Source organism: Bubalus kerabau, chromosome 3 (assembly GCF_029407905.1).
Source record: "Bubalus kerabau isolate K-KA32 ecotype Philippines breed swamp buffalo chromosome 3, PCC_UOA_SB_1v2, whole genome shotgun sequence".
Lineage (NCBI taxonomy): Eukaryota > Metazoa > Chordata > Mammalia > Artiodactyla > Bovidae > Bubalus > Bubalus kerabau.
This window is the reverse complement of record NC_073626.1, coordinates 69,991,321-70,014,571: the sequence shown is the minus strand read 5'-3', so window position 1 is coordinate 70,014,571 and position 23,251 is coordinate 69,991,321. Positions and strand designations below refer to the sequence as shown.

Genomic DNA, 23,251 nt, shown 5'->3' with positions numbered 1-23,251 from the left:
TTGTAATTTTCCTCATATAAATCACACATATATATTTATATCTAAGTACTTTATTCTGGGTGCTAATATAAATGATATTGTTTTAAATTCAATTTCTGCTTGTTTGTTGGTGCATAGCAACTGACTTCTCTATATTAACCTTGTGTCCTGCAGTCTTGCTATAACTGCTTATTCCTTCCAAGGGTTTTTTGTCACTTATTTTGTATTTTCTATCTATGCCATCTGTGAAATAAGACAGTTTGTGTCTTCTTTCTCTATCTGTATATCTTTTATTTCCTTTTCTTACATTGTTGCATTAGTAAAAACTTCTGGTTCCATGTTAAAAGGAGCCATGAAAGGAGATCTCCTTGTCCTGTACCCTATCATAATGGGAAGACTTCTAGTCTTTCACCATTGATATGATGTTAGCTGTAGGATTTTTGGAGATGGTTTTTATCAAATTGAGATAATTCTCCTCTATTCCTTGTTAATTTGGAGGGGTTTTTTTTAATCATTAATGGGTGTTAGATTTTGTTGATTGTTTTTCCACATCTATTAATAAGATCATATGGTTTTCAGTTTTTAGTCTTTTGATGTGATGGATTACATTAATTGATTTTTTAATGTTGAAAGTAAACTTGCTTTAAATACTCCTTTTCTCTCTTCTCTGGTTGTCCCATTACAAATTATGTCGTACTTTTTGTTAGACATTCCACAGTCCCATAGTCCATGGATAATCTATTGTGGGTTTTCTTTTTTCCTGCCTTTTCTTTTTTCTTTGAGGATCTTATTGATATATCCTTTTTAGTTGAAAGAGTCTTTCTTTAGTCATGTGCCCAGTACTAAGTCCATTATAGACATTCTTCTTTTCTGCTACAGTTTTTTTGTTTGTTTGTTTTTCTTTTCAATCACTAGACTTTCTTTTTGGTGTGTTCTTAGTGTCTTCATTCTCTCTGCTTACATTGCCCATATTTTCTTGCCTTCTGTACACATTATCCACTAGGGTCCTTAGTATATTAATCACCGTTGTTTAAAATTCCAGTTTGATCATTCCACCAGCCCTGCAATGCTTGGTTCTAGTGCTTGCCACTGTTACTGAGTCCAGGCTTGTAGCACTCACTGCATGACGGGCCAATAAATCAAGAGATTCGTTGCTGGGGCAAGGAAGAGCAACTTAATTCTGAAAGCCAGCAGACAGAGAAGATGGTGGACCAGGGTCCCAAAGAACCATCTTACCTGAGTTACAATTCAGGCTTTTCTTTAATAGTAAGAGAGGATGGGTGCGATTGGTTGTTGCAAACTTCTTGGTTCCAGAAGCCTTCGTTCTTGCCTCTGTCCATGTAGGTCCAGTCACAGTGTTCCTATAAACCTCCAAGACAAATGTTATTCCCTGTTATGAAACTTCTTGTGTCTATTTGAATGGGATCATGTTATATCTTTAAGGGTCAGAGCCTTGGCTATCCTGTATATTTCAGGCTATATTCTTGTTGTTCAGTCACTCAGTTGTGTCTGACTCTTTGCAACTCCATGGACTGTAGTACACCAGGATTCCCTATCCTTCATTATTTTCTGGAGTTTGCGCAAACTTATGTCCGTTGAGTCAATGATGCCATCCAACCATCTCATCCTCTGTCATCCCCTTCTTCTCCTGCCGTCAATATTTCCCAGCATCAGGGTCTTTTCCAATGAGTTGAGTTTTCACATCAGGTAGCCAAAGTATGGGAGAAGGTGATGGCACCCCACTCCAGTACTCTTGCCTGGAAAATCCCATGGATGGAGGAGCCTGGTAGGCTGCAGTCCATGGGATCGCTAAGAGTCGGACACAACTGAATGTCTTCACTTTCACTTTTCCATTTCATGCACTGGAGAAGGAAATAGCAACCCACTCTAGTGTTCTTGCCTGGAGAGTCCCAGGGATGGGGGAGCCTGGTGGGCTGCCATCTATGGGGTTGCACAGGGTCGGACACGACTGAAGCGACTTAGCAGCAGCAGCAAAAGCCAAAGTATTGGAGCTTAAGTTTCAGCATCAGTCCTTCCAGTGAATATTCAAGGTTTATTTCCTTTAGGATTGACTGGTTTAATCTCCTTGCAGTCCAAGAGACTCTCAAGAGTCTTCTGCAGCACCAGTTCAAAAGCATCAATTCTTCAGTTTCTCTACTGGAAAAACCATATCTTTGACTATAGGGACCTTTGGCAGCAAAATGATATCTCTGGTTTTTAATACCCTGTCTAGGTTTTTCATAGCTTTTCTTCTAAGGAGCAATCCTCTTTTAATTTCAAGGCTGTAGTCATCATCTGCAGTGGTTTTGGAGCGCAAGAATATAAAACCTATCATTGTTTCCATTTTTTCCCTGTCTATTTGCCATGAAGTTATGGGACTGGTTGCCATGGTCTTGCTTTTTTGAATGTCGAGTTTTAAGCCAGCTTTTTAACTCACCTCTTTCACATTCATCAAGAGGCTCTTTAGCTGCTCTTCACTTTCTGCCATTAGGATGGTATCATCTACATATCTGAGGTTATTGATATTTCTCCCAACAATCTTGATTCCACTTTGTGCTTCATCCAGCCTGGCATTTCCTATAATGAACTGCACATACGTTAAATAAGCAGGATGACAATATACAGGCTTGAAGTACTCCTTTCCCAATTTTCAACCAGTATATTGTTCCATGTCTGGTTCTAACTCTTGCTTCTTACAGGTTTCTGTTCTAACTGTTGCTTCTAACCTGCTTGCAGGTTTCTCAGGAGGCAGGTAAGGTGGTTTGGTATTCCTATCTCTTTAAGAATTTTCCACAGTTTGTTGTGAACTATACGGTCAAAGGCTTTAGTGTAGTCAATGAAGCAGAAGTAGATGGTTTTTTGGAATTCCCTTGCTTTTTCTATGATCCAGTGGATGTTGGCAATTTGATCTCTGCTATCTCTTCCCTTTCTAATTTCAGCTTGTACATCTGGAGGTTCTCAGTTCGCATACTGTGTTGGAGCCTAGCCTAAAGGATCTTGAGCATTACCTTGCTAGCATGTGAAGTGAGAGCAGTTGTGTGGTACTTTGAACATTCTTTGACATTTTGCCCTTCTTTGGGATTGGAATAAAAACTGACCTTTTCCAGTTCAGTGGCCACTGCTGTGTTTTCCAGATTTCCTTACATATTGAGGCAACATTCTTAACTTGCACCAAAAGCAATAGAATACAAAGGTTAAAGTAAAAGAAACATCCATGATGGGATCAGATTTGTTCTTCCCTATGACACTGTCTCTTTAAATTATTTTTTCTTGTTGTTGTTTGCCTTTCGGTGTGTCTTAAAATTGTTTCTGAGTAGCTAGGCAGTGGCACCCCACTCCAGTACTCTTGCCTGGAAAATCCCATGGACAGAGGAGCCTGGTAGGCCGCAGTCCATGGGGTCGCTAGGAGTCGGACACGACTGAGCGACTTCACTTTGACTTTTCACTTTCATGCATTGGAGAAGGAAATGGTAACCCACTCCAGTGTTCTTGCCTGGAGAATCCCAGGGACGGGGGAGCCTGGTGGGCTGCCATCTATGGGGTCGCACAGATTCGGACACGACTGAAGCAACTTAGCAGCAGCAGCAGCTAGGCAAGGTGCTATTGCCTTCTCCGAGCTAGGCATTATGTACTGGGTAAAAGAAACCTCTCTAAATAAGCCTTTACTAATATGGTGGTGAGATATGGGAATAGGGAAAACATTCTCTAGTCTTTGATTAGGTCAGTCTTTTAATGTCTGTGCCTTTGAACTGTGAATTTAACATGTGTTTCTCAATTTCTTTTCACAGCTTAGATGGGACAGGACAGCAATAGTGAGTGTAAGTTGGGTGTTTTCCTTTCCTGGTTCAGTTAGACTCTGATAAAACCCCAGTAATATAGACTTTGGTTAAGTAGTTTTCCCTGAAGGCAGGCCTTGTTAAGAACAGCACAGTGCTCTGGCCTATTTAAAAATATTTCCCTTTTTCCCTCACCCTTCCAGAAGCAAGACAGAATTTTTTTTCTCTTATATTTATTGTGGGTATCTGGTTGATTTACTGAAGATAAATCTCATCATATCGTGGAGCACCCGCATCTCTCCCCATGACTCTCTGCTTCTGGAGTTTTTAACTTTGAGACTTGTTCACTTGTTTAAGTAATTCGTAAGTTATCGTTCAGCTTGTCCTACCCCAGCACTGGTTCCTGTGGTAGTTATTACTCATCAGATTCTGTTCTAACAAGCCACAAATCTCTGTACTTCCCTGTTCATCTCTTCTGTCTTGAGAGCAGCTGTTGTGTCCTGCCCTTTCTTATAGATCATAGGAGAGTTACTGATTTTTCATTCTGGTTAGCATTTTACTCATTAGCATTGAATGGTGACTTCAAGTTCTTTACATGCAGAACCAAAAACTGGAAGTTATTCTAGAGTCAGTTTTGAAATCAGGATATGTGATTTGTCCAATTTTTTTCTATTTTTCAAGATGGTTTTGGCTACCTTTGACCCTTGAATTTCTATGTGAATTTTAGGATCAACTTGTCAATGTCTATAAATAAGCCAGATGGAATTTTTGGGGGGATTGTGTTGAATCGGAGAAGGCACTGGCAACCCACTCCAGTACTCTTACCTGGAAACTTCCATGGACGGAGGAGCCTGGTAGGCTGCAGTCCATGGGGTCGCTGGGAGTCGGACATGACTGGGCAGCTTCACTTTCACTTTTCACTTTCATGCATTGGAGAAGGAAATGGCAACCCACTCCAGTGTTCTTGCCTGGAGAATCCCGGGGACGGGGGAGCCTGGTGGGCTGCCATCTATGGGGTCGCACAGAGTCAGACACGACTGAAGCGACTTAGCAGCAGCAGCAGCAGCAGCCTTCTTTGCAGTATTAATTCTAATCTGTGAAAATGGGATATCTTACCATTTATTTAGATCTTGAATACTTATTGGTATGTTTTCTACTAACTGAAATTATCATATACTTTTGTCTTTTAGTCTTTTGCCATGGTGACTTACATTAATAGTTCTTGAATGTCAGCCCAATGTTGCCTCCCAGGGATAAATCCCATTAGGTCATCATGTATAATCTTTTTCATGTGCCTGAATTCAGTTTGTTAGTATTTTGAGAATTGTTGCATCTATAACAGATACTGGTCTATAGTTTTCTCGTTATGTCTTTGTTTTTGTTATCATTGTAGTACTGGCCTTACAAAAGGGAATTGTGGCGTAGTCCCTTTTTTTCTACTTTTGAGAAGAATTTGTGAAGGATTCATTTTAGTTATTCCTTACACGTTTCGTAGTCATCGCTACAGCCATCTGGGCTCAGGCTTTCTTTGTGATATATTTTTTATCTTATTTAATCTCTTTACTTGTTAATACATCAAAAGAGGAAACTCTTTCCTCTTGAATCTGTCGGTAGCTATTTCTTAATGAGAACTTCTAAATTTCATTTGTTATGTAATGTGTTAACTGTTAATTTTGATTTTTCAAAGAAGAAATTTTTGGTTTCGGTGATTTTTCTCTGTTACTTCATTATTGTCTATTTTGTTTATCTCTGCTCTAAGTTTTATTACCTCATTCCTTCTGCTTGCTTTGGATCTTGTTTCCTCTGCCTTTTCTAGATTCTTAAGGTGTAAATTTAGGTTATTGATTTAAGGTTTTTCTTCTTTTCTTTGATAGATGCAACTCAGTTATATCTATTAGAGAAATTTCTAGTATATCTTGGATGGTATTATTTAAGTAAATAGTAAAATAGTTCACCTTTTGTAATACACTTATGTATGAAAAACACAAAATGCAAGCATGGATGGGTCTAAATCAACACTATCCAAGTGATAGTTGGCTGGTTACATCTGCCTCCCCATTGCTTCTTTAGGTAACACAAACACAACCGAAACTTTCTGGTTTTCTCCTTTATGATTCTCCCTTTATTATTCATAGTATTGGCACTTTAATACCAAAGCTACAGAAAAGAATGGCTTTTAAAAATTTATTACTCTAGTATATTAAGTCAGCCATGTGAATTGGTAAGCTAGCAAAGTTTCAGTGCCCTTGAGCACTGATGATAAAACCCTTGGTCTTCTTGCTGCTTTATCACAGCCGGCTTTTTCTTTCCTATAAAAAATAAATCAATTTTTACAGAATCAGAATATACAAAATTGTACAAGTGTATAAATCTGAATATTTTTTCCTCCACATATTCATCATGGCTGTGTATATAGTAACTATGACTGATACAGGAGGAGAATTGATTCTTGCATCACCTATGACCTTAAAGACCTCATGTAAGTACACAAATTTTTAACATTGAATAACTGAAAGTGTGCTAATTTTAATCTGCTAAATGGGGTTTGGAAAACAGCTTATATTGTTGAAAGAATGAAGTACAATTCCTCAGGTATGATTATTCACCATGTCAAAGTATTTGAGAATCAAACATGAAATATCAATTAAGTAGGTAGAGAAGACAAATCTCAATATTTGCAATGAAATAGAATGGGAAGATACTATATATATATTTCAAATAAATAGTCTTGATTTAAATTTTAAGACAGCTAACCAAAAGGGTTCTTATGAGTGTAGTGCAGTAAATAAAAAGTGGTCATCCCTATAGGCGTGCTTACAATTATACAACAGCAAAATGCACCTCATGCATGTGTCAGTTTTGCTTTTAAAAATTCATTTTAAATTTTTTATTCTTCTTCTAAATTTTGAGCAGTGAAGCTAGCTAGCACTTGCATATGAAATTGTTGAACTATAACATGATCACAAACATTCATGATAAAAACAATTGATCTGATGAGTCTATGCTTTATTCAGGAATTAGTACAAGAGTTCGGAGAAGGCAGTAGCACCCCACTCCAGTACTCTTGCCTGGAAAATCCCATGGACGGAGGAGCCTGGTGGGCTGCAGTCTATGGGGTTGCTGAGTCAGACGACAGCAGCAGTAGTACATGAGTTAACAGCTGCTGCTGCTAACTCGCTTCAGTCGTGTTCGACTCTGTGCGACCCCAGAGACGGCAGCCCACCAGGCTCCCCCGTCCCTGGGATTCTCCAGGCAAGAACACTGGAGTGGGTTGCCATTTCCTTCTCCAATGCATAAAAGTGAAAAGGGAAAGTGAAGTCACTCAATTGTGTCCGACTCAGTGACCCCATAGACTGCAGCCCACCAGGCTCCTCCATCCATGGGATTCTCCAGGCAAGAGTACTGGAGTGGGGTGCCATTGCCTTCTCCGAGAGTTAACCGAGTTAATCACAATTGCTGGTACTCTCTCAAATGAAGGGTCAATAACTGAAATGAAGTCAGATTTATGAAGAACAATGAATTTGGTTTATAAATCCTTGACAAATGACAGAAACAGAAGGACTATACAATGTATATACTTTGTTTTGCATCTTTCTTATTTTTATTTATTTATTTTTTTTAAATTTTATTTTATTTTTAAACTTTACATAATTGTATTAGTTTTGCCAAATATCAAACTGAATCCACCACTGGCTATTACAGCTGTAAGTTTCTCACTAAATGCTGCTTTCACAATCTGCTCTTAATTTAATATGTTATGTTTTTGTTTTCAATCATACCTACATAGTTTCTAATTGTGATTCTCTCTTTGACCCACTGAGTGTTAATTTTCAAATATTTGTGACTTTTCTAAGTTCTCATTGGATAATGATTTCTAGTTTGATTCTATTTTTGTAGTCAGATATTAAATAACATATTTTGAATAATTCTCAGCAGTTTATATTTAGTATGGCTTTTTTATGGCCTCATAAACATTCTTTACTGGAGTATAGCCATGTGGGCTTGAGAAAAATGTGTACTCTTTTGTTGTTATGTGGAATACTTTAAATACATATATACCCGTTAAGTTTAGTTGATTTGTAGTGTTGTTCAAGTTTTATATTCCTTATTTCTTCTGATATAATCATGTAGTAGAAGACTTATTTGAAATGGAGTCTTGAATTCTCTATTCCTGTTGAATTGTCTATTTCTCTTATTAAATTCATACATTTTTGTTAACATATATTTTGAGTTTCTGTTGTCTGATATATATTGGCTATAATTATGCCTTCCTAATAATAATACTGACCATCTTATTATAAAATATCCTCCTCTTTCTGTAGTAACAACTTTTGTCTTTAAGTTTCTTTTGTTTGGTATTAACATAGCCATGATACCTCTTTTGCTATTTGCATGGTATATATTTTTCCATCCTTTTAATTGTCATAATTTTAACTTGTCTTATAAAGTATGTTTCTTTTAAACAGCATGTAGCTGGAAATTGTTTATTATCCACTTTGCTAACTTGTTTTTTGATTTTTTATATGTCATTTGTATGTTTATTCTTCCTTTGCTCATCCATTCTTCTTTTGTGTTAAATATTTTCTAATATTTCATTTCATTCCCTCATTTATTTTATGGACGGAGAAGCCTGTTAGGCTACAGTCGATGGGGTCACAAAGAGTAAGGACATGACTGAGTGACTTCACTTCACTTCATTTATTTTAATATATTTTTGACTATATGTAATCCCCAAGTACCCCTGAGTGTTACAATCAACATGTTGACACCAATGATCTACTTCAAATTCATACCTGCTTAAATTCAATTGAAGGCAGGAATTTTACACCAACATATCTATAGTTCCTCTCCCTCATTTATGCTATTATTATAATCTTTATACATTAATATTTTTATATTACATATTTGTGCATTACAAGCATCAACATAGTTTTATAATTATTGCTTTATTCAACAGTTATTAAACAAGGTAAGAGAATATAAAAGATACTTAGTCTCTTTTATCTGTACCTATATAGTTAACTTCTCTTTTCTTATTTTTGTGGATTCAAATTTCTTGCTGCTGCTGCTGCTGCTAAGTAACTTCAGTCGTGTCTGACTCTGTGCGACCCCATAGACGGCAGCCCATCAGGCTCCGCTGTCCCTGGGATTCTCAAGGCAAGAACACTGGAGTGGGTTGCCATTTCTTTCTCCAATGCATGAAAGTGAAAGTGAAGTCGCTCAGTTGTGCCCAACTCCGACCAGGCTCCTCCATCCATGGGATTTTCCAGGCAAGAGTACTGGAGTGGGTTGCCATTGCCTTCTCCGAATTTCTTGCTAGTGTCCTTACTCCTTGTGTTAAATCTTGTGGGACATATCTGTTATCAATTAATTCTGTTTTTATTTGTCCATGATATATCTTAACATCTTCATTTTTGAAGAATAGTTTTGCTGAGTATGGAATTATTGATTTCCGCACTTTGAAAATGTCATCACACTGCCTTTTAGACTTCATAGCTGAAGATGAAAAATCATCTGTTAATTTTATTGAGTGTCCCTTGTACATGTTTGGTCATGTCTTTCTTGCTACACTGAAAGTTATTGTCTTAGGCTTTCAAAATGTTTACTGTTATGTGTGCAGCTGTGGATCTCTTTGAGTTTATTACTTGGAATTTATTGAGCTTCTTGGATGGGTAGATGAATATTTTTTATCATTTCAGGAGTTTTATGCCATTGATTCTTCACGTATTCTTTCTGCCTCTTTCTTTCTCTGCTTCAGAACTCTCATTTTTTACATGTTATCCCATAAGTCTGAGTTTCTGCTCATTTTTCTTCATTCTTTTTTATTTTCGGTACCTCAGGCTACATATTCTTAACTGACCTATCTTCAAGTTTGCTAATTTTTCCTTTGTTCAGCTCATAGCTGTTGTTGATACTTCCTGGTACTTTTTTTTTTTTTCCCTCACTTAAATTGTTTGAATTTAATGCCAGTGTTTCTATTTCACTCTTAAAAAAAAAATTACATCTCTTTTTTTGTTATTTTCTATTTGGGACATCTTTCCTCTGATATCCATTCATTTTTCAGACATTGTTTCCTTTAGTTCTTTCAACATATTTATAATGAATGGTTTAATATCTTTTTCTATTAAGTAACATCTGGGCTTCTTTAGGGGCAGTTTCTATTAATCTCTCCTGCATATGCAATATACTTTAGTGTTTCATTTCATGTCTCATGATTTTTTAATTAAAAACTGGACATCTTTACTAATATGTGGTTACTCTGGAAATCACATCCCACCCACTCTTGCCATCTTCACAAAGAATTGTCTTTCTGTTTGAACTGAACCAATTCTGTATTCTTTGTCACATGAAGCCTCTGATGTCTCTGTTTAGTTACCTCAGTGGTCAGCTGATGATTGGATAGAGATTTCCTCAAATGTAATGAATCAATAATTCTCCCAGTATTTTCTAAGGGGATTTGTGTGCATGTTTGGACACAAATGCTCTGGCAATTTACACTATGTCTCAACTTTCACTTCCTGATTATGCAGAGCTATCAGTGAGAGCTTAGGACTTTTTTGAGGCTTTCCTCAGTACTTACACAGTCCTGAATACAGTCTTTCCTGAGTGCAGCCCTGCACATATGAGTGGCCTTCTTTTCCAAGAAAATGTCAGAACTTTTAAAAGCCCCATATGGACATCTAATTTCTAGTGTTTCCTTTTATATTTTCTGGTGAGCCTCTTGATTTCCCCAACTGTTATCACTACATCAGGCTGCTGCAATCTTAAACAATTGCCCCTAATCATTTTGGACAAATACCACCCCTCCCAAAGGGCTTTTCTCATCGAGTAAGTTCTGAATCCGGTGAAACAAATACAAGTCCTTTAAGTGCTGGTTTTCAGGCAGCTGTCAGGCAGATCAACTAACAATAATTCTCTGACTTTGTGGGGAGCCCTGAATTCATTCTGCTCCACCAAGTGACTGCTAAACTGAAGATTTTCACAGTAGACTGCAAAGCTGTTGGTTTTCAAAGATATCACAGAGGTGGTAAGAGCAGATGGGGACAGGGCAAGTTAAGACACCACAAAGCTCGCTGCTTTTTACCAAGATTGAGCCAATTTTATTGAATGAATGTTCCTTGGATTATTACAGACCATTGGTTAATTTTTGAGTTTTGAAGGAACTGATTTTTGGGGGGTTTTCCTATTGTTCTAATTGATTTTATGAAAAAATTTTATGCCATGGATATATTTTATATCTTTGTCCATGTTAAAAGGCACAAAAATGATCTTACATTCAGTATAATCTGTAGAACTGCCAATAAGTGGCTTTGTGGTTTATATTGCAAATTGGTCTCAAGTAGAAGACACAAAGAATTATTTTATCTCACTCCCTTCACCTGTTATTAATGATAAAAATGGGGAAATTGGGGCTCAAGGTCATACTACTTCTCAGGGGGTGAGCAAAAATTAGAAGCCAGTTCCTCTTTCCTCCCAACGCTGTGCTTTAATATATTGCATTAAATATGTTTATTTACCTTTGTAATGTGAAATAAGAAGTGTCAGAATCTTTATTCTCAACAAGATTGAGGCAAGAAGCTCTTCACTCCTTCATTGAAAGTTTGACAATTAATCTAAGTCTGCTCAGGAACAGTGGGAACATCAATTTCTTTCTCTGCAAGTTATGACTCGCTACCATTATTCAGATATTTTTTAGATTACACAGTTATTAGGCTACTTTTCAAGTACATGTTTCATTTGTTACTAAGAAAGCAAAGTTCTAGTATTGTCAGCTCATTGAACTTCAAATCCTACATGTTAGGGAACACATCAAAACCTAATTCAGAAAAGACAGACACTGATTCTTGTATCAAATATTTAAGACCAACCACAAAATATACTACAATTCTCTTTGAAAGTGAAAGTGTTAGGTGCTCAGTCCTGTCCAATTGTTTGTGACTGTAGCCCACCAGGCTCCTCTGTCCATGGCATTGTCCAAGCAAGAATACTAGGTGGGTGGCCATGCCCTCCTCTTTGAAGAGCTCAAATTGCACCCATCTCTAGAATGGCATCTTGGGTCATCTTGTTTCATCCCTTAAATATACAAACTTCTAATATATATAAATATAATTTTTCCTAATTACTAAATATATTTTTCCTAATTACTAAAAGTATTAAAAATTAGATTATTTAAAATAATGTGATTGTCTTGGTAATTATTTTAATCACTTATTTGTACTTAATTGATGTGCTGTGGTATGTTGTATTCACTGTATCATATATTGTTTGATTTCTACCTCAGGGTAAGATGTGCCCAAATATAGAAAGTATTACAAATGAATGCTTATTTCCAGTTACCTATAAACAACATAGGGTTAGTATACTGCTTCCAAAAGTATAAGCTTGGTAAATAAGAGAAATGAATAAAGTTTACAAAAGTTAGGAAAGCGTGTACCAGGTGCTATCTTGCTGAATATGGAGACTAGTTCATTCAGTAGTCAAATGAATATCTGAGTGCCCAAGATACTCCAAGGACAATTCTTAGCTCTAGGGATAGAGTTGCTATGCTATGCTAAGTCACTTCAGTCGTGTCCGACTCTGTGTGACCCCATAGATGGCAGCCACCAGGCTCCCCCATCCCTGAGATCCTCCAGGCAAGAACACTGGAGTGGGTTGCCATTTCCTTCTCTAGGGATAGAGTTGAGAACAAAACAAAAATCCTGTGGCTATGGCATTTATATAATAGTGGAATAAACAGTAAATATACAAACAAGTAAATTAGAATGCAAATCAGGTGGTGATAAATGCTAGAAAAAATTATAACAAGGTACAGAGAAGGCGATGGCAACCCACTCCAGTACTCTTTCTTGGAAAATCCCATGGACGGAGGAGCCTGGTAGGCTGCAATCCATGGGGTCGCTAAGAGTTGTACACAACTGAGCGACTTCACTTTCACTTTTCACTTTCATGCATTGGAGAAGGAAATGGCAACCCACTCCAGTGTTCTTGCCTGGAGAATCCCAGGGACAGGGGAGCCTGGTGGGCTGCTGTCTATGGGGTCGCACAAAGTCAGACACGACTGAAGTGACTTAGCATAGCATAGCATAGCATGGGGTTAGCGAAGAGTTAATATTAAGAGGGTTGTCTCTTAGGAAATGATATTTGAGTAGTACATGAACATAGTAAGGGATGAGCCATGTGATTTCCTGGAGAAAAATTGTTTCAGGAAGTAGTTACAGTGATTATAAAGATTCTGAGGTAAGAAGGTGAAACTTGCAAAAAGGCCAACAGAGTGTCATGAGCAAGGAGAAAATGACTGGAAAAGGAAGTGAGAATTTAAATTGAGCCCGAAAAGGTAAAGACTATGATTTTATTCTGAATGTTGGAAAACTACCACACAGTGTCCAGGAGCTGGGTTCAGTTCAGCCGCTTAGTCGTGTCCAACTCTTTGCAACCTCATGAACCACAGCATGCTGGTCTTTCCTGTCCATCACCAGCTCCCAAAGCTTGCTCAAACTCATGTCCATCAAGTCAGTGATGCCATCAACCATCTCACCCTCTGTTGTCCCCTTCTTCTCCTGCCTTCAATCTTTCCCAGCATCAGGGTCTTTTCCAATGAGTCAATTCTTCACATCAGGTGGCCAAAGTATTGGAGTTTCAGCTTTAGCATCAGTCCCTCCAATGAACACCCAGGACTGATCTCCTTTAGAATGGACTGGTTGGACATCCTTTCAGTCCAAGGGACCCTCAAGAGTCTTCTCCAACACCACAGTTCAAAAGCATCAATTCTTCGGTGCTCAGCTTTCTTCACAGTCCAACTCTCACATCCATGCATGACTACTAGAAAAACCATAACTTTGACTAGATGGATCTTTGTTGGCAAAGTAACGTCTCTGCTTTTTAATACGCTGTCTAGGTTGGTCACAACTTTTCTTTCACGGAGCAAGCGTCTTTTAAATTCATGGCTGCGGTCACCATCTGCAGTGATTTTGGAGCCCAAGAAAATAAGGTCTGTCACTGTTTCCATTGTTTCCCCATCTATTTGCCATTAAGTGATGGGACTAGATGCCATGATCTTAGTTTCTGACTGTTGAGTTTTAAGCCAACTTTTTCACTCTCCTCTTTCACTTTCATCAAGAGGGTCTTTAGTTATTCTTTGTGTTCTGTCATAAGGACCTGGGTGATGTGATATAATTTTCATTTAAAAATATTTTTCTCTGGCTTCTAGGGGCAGAACTGGCTGTTGATTTACCAGAGCAGAGACTTCTTGGAGTACCAGGTGATGAACCCAAGAGAGAGACATTAGGTTAGGGCAGGGTACTATTCAAATCTAATTCTATCAATATTCATTTGATGGGTTTGAAGAAAAGTTATGACACCAGATTTTTGACATAAGATGCTTTATGGCAGTAACTACTGTGATAAGAATCTCTAGAGGAAAAACATGTTTGGCAAGCAGTAGGGAGGTGAATCAAGGGCCCAGTTTCAGATTTGCAAGGATTTGAAACGCCCATTAGACATCCTAGTACAAAGTATTACAATTTAGAGGAAAGATTCATTCTGGAAATAGAAATCTGAGGGTCATCAGCACATAGAATGTGTTGAAGGCCATTGGAGTGGATAGGATCATCTAAGAGTAAGGGGTCTATAGCATTTCAAGGTTGGGGAGATAAAGTTCCAGCAGAGAAAACTGAGAAGTAGCAACCATATAGGTAAGAAAAAAATCAGAAATATATGGTGTACAAAATTCCAAGTTAAAATATATATATATATATATATATATTTTTTTTTTTTTAAGGAGGAGACAGAGATGATCTGTATCAAAGGACACTGATAGTTTGAGCTAAGAGGGTGAAAGGAGATCAGAAGGAGGTGAGGGTATAGAGATGAGACTGAGACTTATAGATAGTACAGCATGCTTTTATGATGATATCAGTGATACAGAAAAGAGGAGCAAAACATGATGTAATGAGAGAGAAGAGAAAGGAGATATCAATGACCTGATAATCAATGACCTGAGGAAAGTCATTGATTAGACAGAGGTGAGAGAAGTTGGTCTATGTAGAACATGGACAGTGAATCCACTGAGTCACCACACAGGCAGAGCATACAGTTTTAGAGATGCTGGTGGGTTGGAAGATTTGGTGGCAGAAGATGAAGAACGACTCTTCTGAGTCATCTTTTTGATGGAACAGGAATGTCATCTGCTCTGAGAACAGTTTATATTTCTCTCTCCCTCAGCAGACTCTTTGTCAAAGTTAGAGATTTTGTTTTCTCTCATATCATTAACATCTGACCTAGCACTCAGCACATATTAAATACCTCATGAATGATTGTAAAATGCAAATGAATTAAAGTGGGCTTCATCTTTACTTCATAGGCAATTTAAATGTGTTTAATGTCTATTTTTATTGGAGTAGAGTTAAAGATAGTGTTTATAGAAGGCTGATTTTGAATATCTTACCTCCAAGCCAGATTCTCATGTGCTGACATTTGTTTTATTTTATTTCTGTTTTTTTTTTTGTTTGTTTGTTTTGTTTTAGACGTCAAGGGCAAATGATTCTCTCAGACCAGGTGGAGACTATGTACAGACAAAACATTCAACGGAATATGTCCAAAGAACCAGAATTTTCCCCTTTTCCACTGAGATAAACATGTTAGTACCTTATAACATTGTCAGTGATGATCCTAACTTGTAAAAATATGTTTTTACAATTTTCCAGGCGAAAGGTGACATGGAATGTGAAAATTTTGCCTGTTTTGAAAGGAATCTCAAGGAAGAGTGAGTAGCAAGTAAATCATTGTACACATTTTTCTATATTGACTTGAGGTTTTCTAACAAAGTTTTCTTAGCCTCAACACTTGACAGTTTAGTCTGGATAATTCTATAATTCTTTGTTGTAGGGATGAAAGGGGAAGGTGGGGCGACATTCTGGGCATTGCGGGATGTTTGTGTGTTTGGCATCTGTCCACAAAAGACAGTGGCACCCCTCTCAGGTGTAGGCACTGTCAGTGTCTCTAGACATTGTCAAATGTTCCCTGTAGTCAGAGTGGGAGGTGGGGGAGAAAACTGCCCTGGTTGGAGAACCACTATTGAAACAACCACAGCTCAGCTAGTAAATCTGCCTACAATGCAGGAGACACAGAGATGCAGGTTTGATCACTGGGTCAGGAAGATTCCCTGGAGGAGGGCATGACAATCCACTCCAGTATTCTTGCCTGGAGAATTCTATGGACAGAGGAGTCTGGTGGGCTACAGTCCATGGAGTGGCAAAGATTTGGACATGACTAAAGTGATTGAGCATGCACACATTGAAACAGCACAAACAAAACCTCTTCTGAGGACAGTTTTGTTGGAGTTTTTATCTAATGAGGGCATGGTTAGGAATGTATAATCATAGGGATGGCAATTGAGACAATTCTCATTTCACGTGCACAAAAATCACCAGCTCACAGAGACTTAAGGAAATGCAAACATTATAAAACATGCAAAGCTAAAGACTTATCAGTTAGAATATAGCTATAGCTGTCATGTGGAAGAGGAACTCAATTACCTGAAGTATATTAACAGAAGGCAGACCTATAAGCAATGGTGCTAATTATAGAGAGATATAGTTTGATATGTGATAAGGACCATGGTTTTGATGATTAGCAGTGTTTAAAAAGAGAGAAGTGCCCCAGAGTTCCCTTTCAATTGCCAATCAAGCCAAAATCACATGGTAACATTTTAGGAATGTCACAGAGGGAGAAAATATCACTGAGCGTAGGTTGGATTTGAGATTGCATTCAATCTAGTGAGTCCAGAAAGCACAGGAGGACCATGGGAACATCCAAATGAAGTTGTATCTGTCAAAAGAGGGAGAGAATGAAAGCAAAGGAGCCATAATGGGAAACAGCAAAGTCAAATTGGTGTCGCAAAGAGTAAGGCATTAATCTTCAGCAAGCATAGCTCAGGGAGGAGGGAAGAGACGATTCAAATGTGAGTGTCTCCACTTTGGAATTCTCTATGACTCTGGCCATGTAATTTGAGGCAATTCCTTGAACTGTTTGATGGTGGCTAAGGATCCTTCCTTCAATCCAGCCTCACTCCTTGATGGCAGCCTTTGCCACTTTTCAGGTGTTAGTGCAAAGGCTGTAAAAATTCACTGGGATGCTTGTCAGCCATGCATGTGTGTGAGACCCATATGCAGAGTTTGCATTTCCTTAAGTCTCTGTGAGCTGGCGATTTTTTCATTTTAAACCAGTACCCTTAGAAGTTCCGATACAGGTGAACCTCGGGTCATCCCTTTGAGCAACATTGTTTCAGTGGAAGGGGGTGTGTAGTTCGGTTTGCTCTCTGACTCCTACCTGAACCCTGTAAATTTTTGTAGTTTTCCCAGGAAAGATTATTTTAAGAAGAGCAGTTAGACTACCCACACTAAGTATTGGGCCTCTAATCTAAACTTCACTACTGGTATCCCCTTCCCAGATTTGACATTAAACTCAAAGAGCATGGCGATGTTTTTCTGGAAATGTAGGGTGTTTTTTGGCAGGGGAGGGTGGTTAGGGAAGATTGCTTACTTTTTGGTAATAAAAAGATTCTCCCTGATGGTGCCAACCCTAACCCTCCATAGCCGGTGACTGTAAATTCCCAAGCTCAAAAATGTCTGATAGTCCTAAAAGAAAATGTTTAGAAATTCTTAACATAAGTCAGTGCCATTACTAATAGACCCATATAAGCACTAATCTCCTCAGCTGGATTACTCATTCAGAGTAACGCATTTGAAAGAAACTCCTCTGAAAACCACTAGAGTGTCAACCAAACCAGGGTGATTAGAGATGTATGTCACTGTTTAACCGCTTAGACTAACACCTTCTCTTTCATATTCTGGGAGTGGACAAGTTCTTATACTGAATGCCTTTGGCTGTATCCAGGTGTTACCAGACAACTAGGTTTCAATGGAGAGGGCATCTCTGGGTGTAGTGGCATCTGTGGTTTCATTTGGTAATCCTGAACTCTGATACTCATTTTCATATTCCCATCTCTTTCATCTGATACTTCCTACCTCTTCATTAGAATCTCAACTCTGTCATCCTATTTTCCTGTTAAAGTTTCTTTTTTGTATCTGCTTGATTTCACACCCTAATCCTTGCTCTAGCCTGAAGAAGTATAATTTGACTATCACTAATCTACACCTGCGGAGAAGGCAATGGCACCCCACTCCAGTACTTTTGCCTAGAAAATCCCATGGACGGAGGAGCCTGGTAGGCTGCAGTCCATGGGGTTGCTAGAGTCGGACACGACTGAGTGACTTCACTTTCACTTTTCACTTTCATGCATTGGAGAAGGAAATGGCAACCCACTCCAGTGTTCTTGCCTGGAGAATCCCAGGGACGGGAGAGCCTGGTGGGCTGCCGTCTATGGGGTTGCACAGAGTTGGACAAGACTGAAGCGACTTAGCAGCAGCAGCAGCAATCTACACCTGACCTTATTCTCCTGTGATACTCATGAAAAAGGCCAACAAAGTGAATATTTGTTCCTTGGTTTCATACATCATTGATTCAGAGACAGACTTACTATGAGGCTAATTGATCTTAAGCTCAGAGCCCTCTTTTGCTTGGGTTGCTTCCAAGGACCAGAGATGACCTTAGCAGTGTATTCATATGGCATATGGTTTTTAAATATTTGCAGACAAAGGCATTTTGACTATTCTTGGTGAAGAACTCTATCTCCTACTAGGATCCTAAATCTATCCTGTCCTGTATGACAAGATTTGTGTGACTACAGAAATTTTGAGGATGTAGACACGGGAAGTAAACTCAGGGATACATTTAGTTTGGGTGGACATATTTCTGTTTGTAGTTTAGGAGATATATTTATGAGGTATGCTATCACATCTGTGAATCAAAGTAGGGCTTGCTTCTAGAAGTTTTCCACCGTACCACCTCACCTGATGTCTTCTCAGAAATGTGCAGGATTGGAGGTCATATTTTGATATGAACTCATCCCAGAGATCCTGTTGTGGGATATATGTGGGAAGACAAGAGAAACAAGGGTAGAAATGTACAGAGTCAGAGTTATCTGTGGTAAATTCTTCCAAAAAGCTGATGTGTGCAATTGTAAGCAGAAGATACAGCTCTTACTGTTATCAGGTCTAAATAGAAGTTTCTCTCCCATCATAAATATTTTCAATAATGAGTATCAATAATTACAAATGTACTATGCATATTGGCCTTCCCAGGTGGCTTTAGAGATAAAGAATCCACCTGCCAATGCAAGAGACATAAGTGGTATAGCTTTGATCCTTTGATTGGGAAGGTCCCCTGGAGGTAGGCATGGCAACCCATTCCAGTATTCTTGCCTGAAGAATCCCATGGACAGAAAAGCCTGGTGGGCTATAGTCCATGGAGTCACAAAGAGCTGGACACAACTAAAGCAACTTAGCATACACACACATACTATGCATATAATATTTTAAAGAGACCATTAAATTTATTAGAATTGCTAGTATGGAAAGCACAAACCTGAGATATCAAAAAGGGTACATGTAAGTGTGAGATAAGATAATCACGATGGTGTGATCACTCACCTAGAGCCAGACATCCTGGAATGTGAAGTCAAGTGGGCCTTAGAAAGCATCACTATGAACAAAGCTAGTGGAGGTGATGGAATTCCAGTTGAGCTATTTCAAATCCTGAAAGATGATGCTGTGAAAGTGCTACATTCAATATGCCAGCAAATTGGGAAAACTCAGCAGTGGCCACAGGACTGGAAAAGGTCAGTTTTCATTCCAGTCCCAAAGAAAGGCAATGCCAAAGAATGTTCAAACTACCACACAATTGCGCTCATCTCACATGCTAGTAAAGTAATGCTCAAAATTCTCCAAGCCAGGCTTCAGCAACACATGAACCGTGACCTTCCAGATGTTCAAGCTGGTTTTAGAAAAGGCAGAGGAACCAGAGATCAAACTGCCAACATCTGCTGGATCATCGAAAAAGCAAGAGAGTTCCAGAAAAACATCTATTTCTGCTTTATTGACTATGCCAAAGCCATTGACTGTGTGGATCACAATAAACTGTGGAAAATTCTGAAAGAGATGGGAATACCAGACCACCTGACCTGCCTGTTGAGAAACCTATATGCAGGTCAGGAAGCAACAGTTAGACCTGGATATGGAACAACAGACTGGTTCCAAATAGGAAAAGGAGTACGTCAAGGCTGTATATTGTCACCCTGCTTATTTAACTTATATGCAGAATACATCATGAGAAATGCTGGACTGGAAGAAACACAAGCTGGAATCAAGATTGCCGGGAGAAATATCAACAACCTCAGATATGCAGATGACACCACCCTTATGGCAGAAAGTGAAGAAGAACTACAGATCCTCTTGATGAAAGTGAAAGACGAGAGTGAAAAAGTTGGCTTAAAGCTCAACATTCAGAAAACTAAGATCATGGCATCTGGTCCCATTACTTCATGGGAAATAGATGGGGAAACAGTGGAAACAGTGTCAGACTTTATTTTTGGGGGCTCCAAAATCACTGCAGATAGTGATTGCAGCCATGAAATGAAAAGACGCTTACTCCTTGGAAGGAAAGTTATGACCAACCTATATAGCATATTCAAAAGCAGAGACATTACTTTGCCAACAAGGGTCCGTCTAGTCAAGGCTATGGTTTTTCCAGTGGTCATGTATGGATGTGAGAGTTGGACTGTGAAGAAAGCTGAGCACCGAAGAATTGATGCTTTTGAACTGTGGTGTTGGAGAAGACTCTTGAGAGTCCCTTGGACTGCAAGGAGATCCAACCAGTCCATCCTAAAGAAGATCAGTCCTGGGTGTTCATTGGATGGACTGATGCTAAAGCTGAAACTCCAATACTTTGGACACCTCATGTGAAGAGTTGACTCATTTGAAAAGACCCTGATGCTGGGAGGGATTGGGGGCAGGAGGAGAAGGGGACAACAGAGGATGAGATGGCTGGATGGCATCTCCGACTCAACGGACATGAGTTTGAGTGAACTCCGGGAGTTGGTGATGGACAGGGAGGCCTGGCGTGCTGTGATTCATGGGGTCACAAAGAGTAGGACATGACTGAGCGACTGAACTGAACTCAACTGAACTGTGAAGAGCCATATTTTATACATTTCAATTATCAATAGTAAAAAAAAAAATAGTTTTCAATCTATCATATTAAAAACTAAATTGTCATTTGCTTTCTGTGTGGAAAATGGTATCACAACATTATGGTTATATGAAAAGGTAATAAAAGTATAAGCTGAAAATTTTATGAAAAAACTCTTTAGATTGCATGTTAGATGTTTATTAAATATTTATTATTATCCTAGAATTTGTATTTTTGAGCTATTTGTCAGTCTTTTAAAATTTGTGATTGTTATTTCTTTCCTCATTCTAAGTGCATGTTCATTCTTTTCTGCTAAATTATGTATTCATGATTTATTTATTTTTCCCATAAAAGGTCATTAAACTATAAGCTTTAGGTCAGATAAAACCCGGGTGTGTCCTTTGGGTATATTTTCTAACAGTTTCAGACTTAGTTTCTTGTGAGGGAAAACTGCTTGCTGGCCCCTGGATGGTCATTGTGTGGTTGGTAAATATGGGCTGGGTCATAGAGAAGATCTGGATGCCTCGGGCATTACAGCCATTTCTAATATCCTTCTCCAAAGTTCACCAACACCAGAATTCAAGTGCCATAGGAAATTATGGAATCTTTTGTAATAATAGTATAAGAGTTCATTTATATATGTCTTTACAGTTTATGGATATTTTTTTTAAATTTTATTTTATTTTTAAATTTTACATAATTGTATTAGTTCTGCCAAATATCAAAATGAATCCGCCACAGGTATACATGTGTTCCCCATCCTGAACTCTCCTCCCTCCTCCCTCCCCATACCATCCCTCTGGGTCGTCCCAGTGCACCAGCCCCAAGCATCCAGTATCATGCATCGAACCTGGACTGGCAACTCATTTCATACATGATATTTTACATGTTTCAATGCCATTCTCCCAAATCATCCCACCTTCTCCCTCTCCCACAGAGTCCATAAGACTGTTCTATACATCAGTGTCTCTTTTGCTGTCTCGTACACAGGGTTATTGGATATTTATATTTACTTTGCTACACTATATATTCAAAACAGTTCTGCAGGATATCATAAACTCAATAATATAGAGACCACTCCTAGAATACTGATTTCTAGCCTAAGTGATTATTCCCACCACATTATCTGGTAAGGGGCACAGTGAAATTTTGAACAAATGTGCCAGTTTCAGTGGCAAAATATTAAATCCTTTCTAAATTATTTCAGGTAGACCTACTTCTCAGTGTGTGATCTACTTTCCTGGCACAAAAACAAATTACTGTGAACCCTTGACTCACATTCTATCTCTAATTATAACTGAATCTGTTGATATTTTGTAGGCAAAATCAAAATTATACAATTCTGCCTTAAGAACTGAGAGGTATGAAAATGCATGAAAAGATGTACTTCATAGGGATATGAGAGCTTGCCACAGTGGTAAAGAATCCCCCTGTCAACACACAATATGTAAGAGACACAAATTTGATCCCTGGGTTGGGAAGATCTCCTGGAGGAGGAGATGGTACCCTACTCCAGGATTCTTGCTGGGAGAATCCAATGGACAGAGGAGCCTGGAGGGCTACAGTCCATGGGGTTGCAAAAGAGCTGGACATGACTGAGCTTCTGAGCACATATCGGGATATGGCATTGAATAATATTTCATGCTAGATTATCTTTCCTGTTGAATCCATCACTTCTAAGTAAGAATGACTATGACAATAAGAGCAAGATGGAAGTGAAAGTAGGGGACCAAGAAATTCATAGTTGATATGAAACCCCTTAGTAAACCATGCTCCCTACCAAGGTCTCTGTCTTTAATACCCTGCTATCTTCCCAAACCTCATGGTAATTCTGCAGCCTTTTGACTCTCTTTGGGCATGAAGATACTGCACAGCATCACCACCTGACATCAACCACCTCATCATTCTCTCCACATTTGTGATTTTTTTCCTTACTCTCTGGGGAGCTATCCCTTGGTGTTCTTTACACACACACACATACATGGAGGTAGTTGGTGGTAACTTTGTCACTTGTACTTCCTTATTTTGATATCTTAAGGAAGTTGCATACCCCTTAAAATTAATTGACTTCCTTTTGCTTTGGTGAAATTGTACAGTGTCTATGATTTTATGGGACTTTAATCCACCTGCTATTATAAAAAAAGCTGAGCGCCGAAGAATTGCTGCTTTTGAACTGTAGTGTTGGAGAAGACTCTTGAGAGTCCCTTGGACTGCAAGGAGATCCAACCAGTCCACCCTAAAGGAGATCAGTCCTGGGTGTTCATTGGAAGGTCTGATGTTGAAGCTGAAACTCCAATACTTTGGCCACCTGATGCAAAGAGCTGACTCATTTGAAAAGACCCTGATGCTGGGAAAGATTGAGGGCAGGAGGAGAAGGGGACGACAGAGGATACAGTGATTGGATGGCATCA

General features: G+C 38.7%; 1 protein-coding gene across 10 annotated transcripts in view; it reads left to right on the top strand.

Annotated features, from left to right (window-relative positions):
- LOC129646198 (uncharacterized) overlaps positions 1-23,251 on the top strand; it is a 109,631-nt gene that overhangs the window by 37,188 nt on the left and 49,192 nt on the right. For 4 of the 10 annotated variants that reach the window (XR_008711747.1, XM_055572044.1, XM_055572042.1 and 1 more), the window contains 4 exons: positions 6,172-6,234; positions 13,651-13,743; positions 13,963-14,013; positions 15,458-15,516. Coding sequence is in view for 5 of the 10 variants with exons in the window: in XM_055572044.1 (XP_055428019.1) it covers positions 13,696-13,743; positions 13,963-14,013; positions 15,458-15,516 (158 nt within the window). In the remaining 5 variants the exon portion in view is untranslated. Of the gene's footprint in view, positions 1-6,171; positions 6,235-13,650; positions 13,744-13,962; positions 14,041-15,457; positions 15,517-23,251 lie in introns of all 10 variants that reach the window. The other 6 variants (XR_008711749.1, XR_008711751.1, XR_008711750.1 and 3 more) reach the window with 5 other exon arrangements.